The 4,094-nt window shown below is 41.6% G+C and overlaps 1 protein-coding gene across 1 annotated transcript; it reads right to left on the reverse strand.

The window, feature by feature from the left end:
* Nucleotides 1-932: 932 nt before the first annotated feature.
* Nucleotides 933-3,150, reverse strand: LOC310819105 (5-beta-cholestane-3-alpha,7-alpha-diol 12-alpha-hydroxylase-like). The gene has a single exon (XM_083690329.1). It carries the CDS (start codon nt 3,050-3,052, stop codon nt 1,517-1,519), a length of 1,536 nt encoding a protein of 511 aa, XP_083546455.1. The 5' UTR covers nt 3,053-3,150; the 3' UTR covers nt 933-1,516.
* Nucleotides 3,151-4,094: the final 944 nt, after the last annotated feature.

Here is a 4,094-nt window from a genome sequence, read left to right on the forward strand (position 1 = left end):
AATGCCTAATGCGTGTTGACCGGAAATATAATAATAATAATAATAATAATAATAATAATAATAATTTATTATATAGCACTTTTGTAAACAAAGTTACAAAGTGCTACTTAACAAGGTTTTACGAAACAATAAGGATTTCCTTAATTGTTTGTAAACAATATATGTATAGCTTTGAAATATATGATTAAAACTATAATTTCCATATCATGGAATGTTAGTCCTTGCATTTAGAATTGTAGAGTGGTCATATTTCTTCAACCCTATTTCTCAACAAAACAAGTGGTGGGCCAGTCGGGCTGAAATACAAATGAAGGATTTCAACTTTAATTTGTAAATCAATGAGTATTTGTGGTAGTTTTTTTACAAACAAAAAAGGAGGATATATGAATCCAAACATGAATCTTGAGCCTCCACTGCAACACATAATGTGTTCTACCTTCTCAGATAATGATCAAAAACAGACAATACATGCTCAACAAGTTGTTTTTAGACAGTGAAATCACACATCTGAGAATCAAAACAACTGAAACAAAGTGCAGATGGGGAGCTTTACAGCAGTTTTTTTCTGTTTTCCAAGTAACTGGGAGTTTCCATTCTCTTTTTATGGTAAGTAATATTATATATTATATATTATAATAATATATAGCCCATAGCCACAAAGGGGAGGTGTTGCTGGGAAACATATGTCCAATTTGCCTTTGCCCAGCAGGGTACAAATGTTTGGCTTTTTATATGTGCTAATGATGAGTTTGAATAATCCCAAGTAAAGTTGAATGTACTGCAGGCTTCCTTTTGCTTTTTAAATAAAACATGTATGTAAATTTACCACAGAGAGTATTGTATGTGGGACACAAAAAATCATAATAACTATATTTATGTTGTGTAATGGTACAAGATTGTGGAAGAAAGGTATCATTCATGTCAATCAGCTGTAAGGATAAACACATTTTATTTGATCTGATTTACAAATCTCAAGAGAAAACATTTAAAAACTTAAAACCAAAAGTACATTTTCTATAATATCAGTGTAATCCTATGCATAAGCTAATAATCATAATAATCATAATCATAAGATATGGTGCTCAGGTTATAACCTAAACAAAAACAGTACAGCAGCATTCATACATTTAGTGGTCAACTTCTGCATAGAGATGGTGTTTAACATCTGTGCAGCAAGAGTACTATTTGCAAACCCTTTCCTGTTACTCATCAGCATGACCAGCATCTATTAAGTTTCTGTCCATGTCCAGTTTTGATAATACATTTTCTGCTTTCTAACTGGTAAAGACAATACTACTAGTCATTTTTAAAGACAGAAAATATGGAATTTTATTCTATTCTATTACATGTGACAATCATGCAGTTATTGTAAGACTGTTGACTTTACCAGTTTTTATATTATTCAAGATATGCAAATGTTCAGGCACCAGCTAGTGTAATATATAACATCAGATCAACATTTTAGCAGATTAAAGGATACATTATAAGTGTTGGCATGTTTGTGTCACTCACAGGTTTAAAACCTGAGTCTGTACCGGAACTGAATATCCCTGGTTGGCTGCACAGACCCAAAGCCCCAGCGTTTGATGTCAATATCCGGTATCTCCTCATTTGGATTTTTGAGCTCAAAATCAAAGTATGTGAGCATGAGGAAGACAAACTGCTTCAGCTCGTTGGTGGCGAAGAAGCGCCCGGGGCACATGGTGACCCCAGCACCCCAGGGCATGTTGTAGTACTTCAGTTTCTTCCCTCCCTTTTTGAAATCCGTCTTTTTGCCGCCATCTGGTGTGAGGAAGCGGTTGTATTTGAATGTGAGCGGGTCGGGGTGGACCTCCGGGTCCATCTGAACGGCGGTGTAGGGGAAGAGTCCTATGCGGTCACCCTCTCGGATGTGGTACTCTTGTCCGTCAGCCATCTTGAGCGACATTTCCTGGAGCACGGCCCTAGTGAGGACTGGGGCGGCAGTCAGACGCAATGTCTCCTCCACGGCGCTGTCCAGGATGGGAGTTCTCAGCAGCATGTCCCGGGTCAGGTCGATGAGAGGGCCGCCGTGCTTCACTTCCTGTCCCGTCTCCCTCAGTAGCTCCTCCACCTCCGCCTGAACGGCCTTCATGGCGTCCGGGTGCTTCATCAGGAAGAGGAGCAGCCAGAAGGCAGCGGGGCCCGTATTCCCCTGGGACGCCCACAGGAGTAGGAACATGAAGCGATCCTGCATGGACTCCTTCATCCCATGCTCCTCCCTCACCTGCTGCTGCTCACTCACCCAGCCGCTGATGTTGTCCTTGGTGCGAACCTTCTGCACGGACAGCATGTTCCAGAACAGCCTTTTCAGCCTCTCTGCCTCCATCTTCTCCCTGGGTGACAAAATCCCATAGGCCAAGTTGGGGAAGAGACGGTCGTACTTACGGAACTCGTGAAAGAGCTCCTCAGACTTCACCCGGTCGATCTCTTTGGCTTTCTCCAGGCTCCCGGAGGCTTTGAGGGTCTCGTTACCAAACAGGGCCAGGTAGCCTGCCCTGAAGACAATGTTATAGCTGTAGTTGAACAGCCCATCCTCCATCCAGGTCTTATGGTCCTCCTTTGAGCTGACGCTGTGCAGCATCAGATTCTGCAAGTTGCTCATCATGGCTTGCGTCATGACCACTAGACCGTCCCCCATTAGATGTTTGTTGCTGGACGTCTGGAGAAATTTGTGGTCATTTTCTATGCTATGGTAACCAAACACTTTGAGCACCAGCTGCTCTGCGAACTTTATGAAGTCCAGCTTGTTGCGGGCCTCCTTGATGACAGTCCCGAAGGACAGGGGATCCATGAGGAATGTGAAGTAGAAGCCTCCCAGCTGGACGGTGAAAATATCCCCATGCTTCTCCTTCATCCTCTCCAGGAACTTTGCAGTGTCTTTGCGGAACTCAAGAACGTGACCAAGCCAGGGGATGGGACCCCTATCCAGGGGGGGCTCCCCAGGACGCCGCTGACGGAACACGCCAAGGAGGTATAGGCCCCCCAGCACAGAGGCTAGCAGAGCTAGAAGGATCGGCACAAGAAAGCTCATAGTCCTTACCCCAGTCACTCACAGAGCAAAACTGAGGCCCTGCTCAAATACCTCAATGTTTATGACTGCCCAGCTCCTCCCCCTTGCATGATAAGTAATCCAACCCCTAAGCTTTTTCATTGGCTCAATACAGGAGTCATCCTGCCAGTTTTAGTCACTTTGCATTACAGACAAAACTACCTGTGTTTGGTAGCAAAACTTTTCTGAATTATGATACCATTACCATGAGGGAATTCAGTATTCATTTTTGATATATGTATCCTTTATTTATACAGGTCTCTTATGTATCCAGGAGAAATTTGAGATCTATGATCTGTGACGAAAGCCAAAACACTTTGGTACGGTAGTAAACTGCAGTAAACTGCAAGGTTACTCAGATACCAGCCAATACATTGTCATCCAATCTGTTACTGCTTTGTATTGCCTCTCTCTCCATGGTTGATACAAAGTGTTCAGAAGAAATATGTAGTTTGCTTGCTTATTAAATAGCAAGCATAGTCAAATTACCACAAAGACAAATACAGAGATAGTTATCTGTTGTGGTAACGAGATGTGTACCTATGGTTTATCAGTTTCAAAATAGTGTTTTAAACCTTATTTACAGCACTTTTGTGAAACGATAACAATGTTGCTTTAGTCACTTTACCAAAAGTTATCTATTGTCTATGTGTAAAGGGTAAAGATCTTACCGTATAATGTCAGTAGTACATCAAAAAAACTAGTCTAAGGCAGATAGTACCTTCTCCATGGTAACAGTGGGACACAATGGAAAACAGAGGGACACAATGGAAATTATAGAAATATTGAATTCTATATTAGGCACTGATTTTAAAATAGAACTTTTGTTATATTCACTGCATCACTCTGACCAACATAGTTACCTATTACCTCATTTGAACTCTCATTAAAGATTATTCAAGTTCTTCTACCAGGAAAGTTAATTAGGTGTGTCCTGTACAAGTCAAGGTCATAGATAAGGGAATTTAGTGGGACAAGTTCATTGACACCGCTTGATAGTTCAAGTCAGCATCCAACACTTCCA

Source organism: Argentina silus (genome assembly GCF_951799395.1).
Source record: "Argentina silus genome assembly, chromosome: 18".
NCBI classification, from domain to species: domain Eukaryota; kingdom Metazoa; phylum Chordata; class Actinopteri; order Argentiniformes; family Argentinidae; genus Argentina; species Argentina silus.

What these genes read in the sequence shown, in the direction of transcription:
- LOC310819105 (XM_083690329.1), bottom strand. Translation starts at nt 3,052, where the DNA reads ATGAGCTTTCTTGTGCCGATCCTTCTAGCTCTGCTAGCCTCTGTGCTG.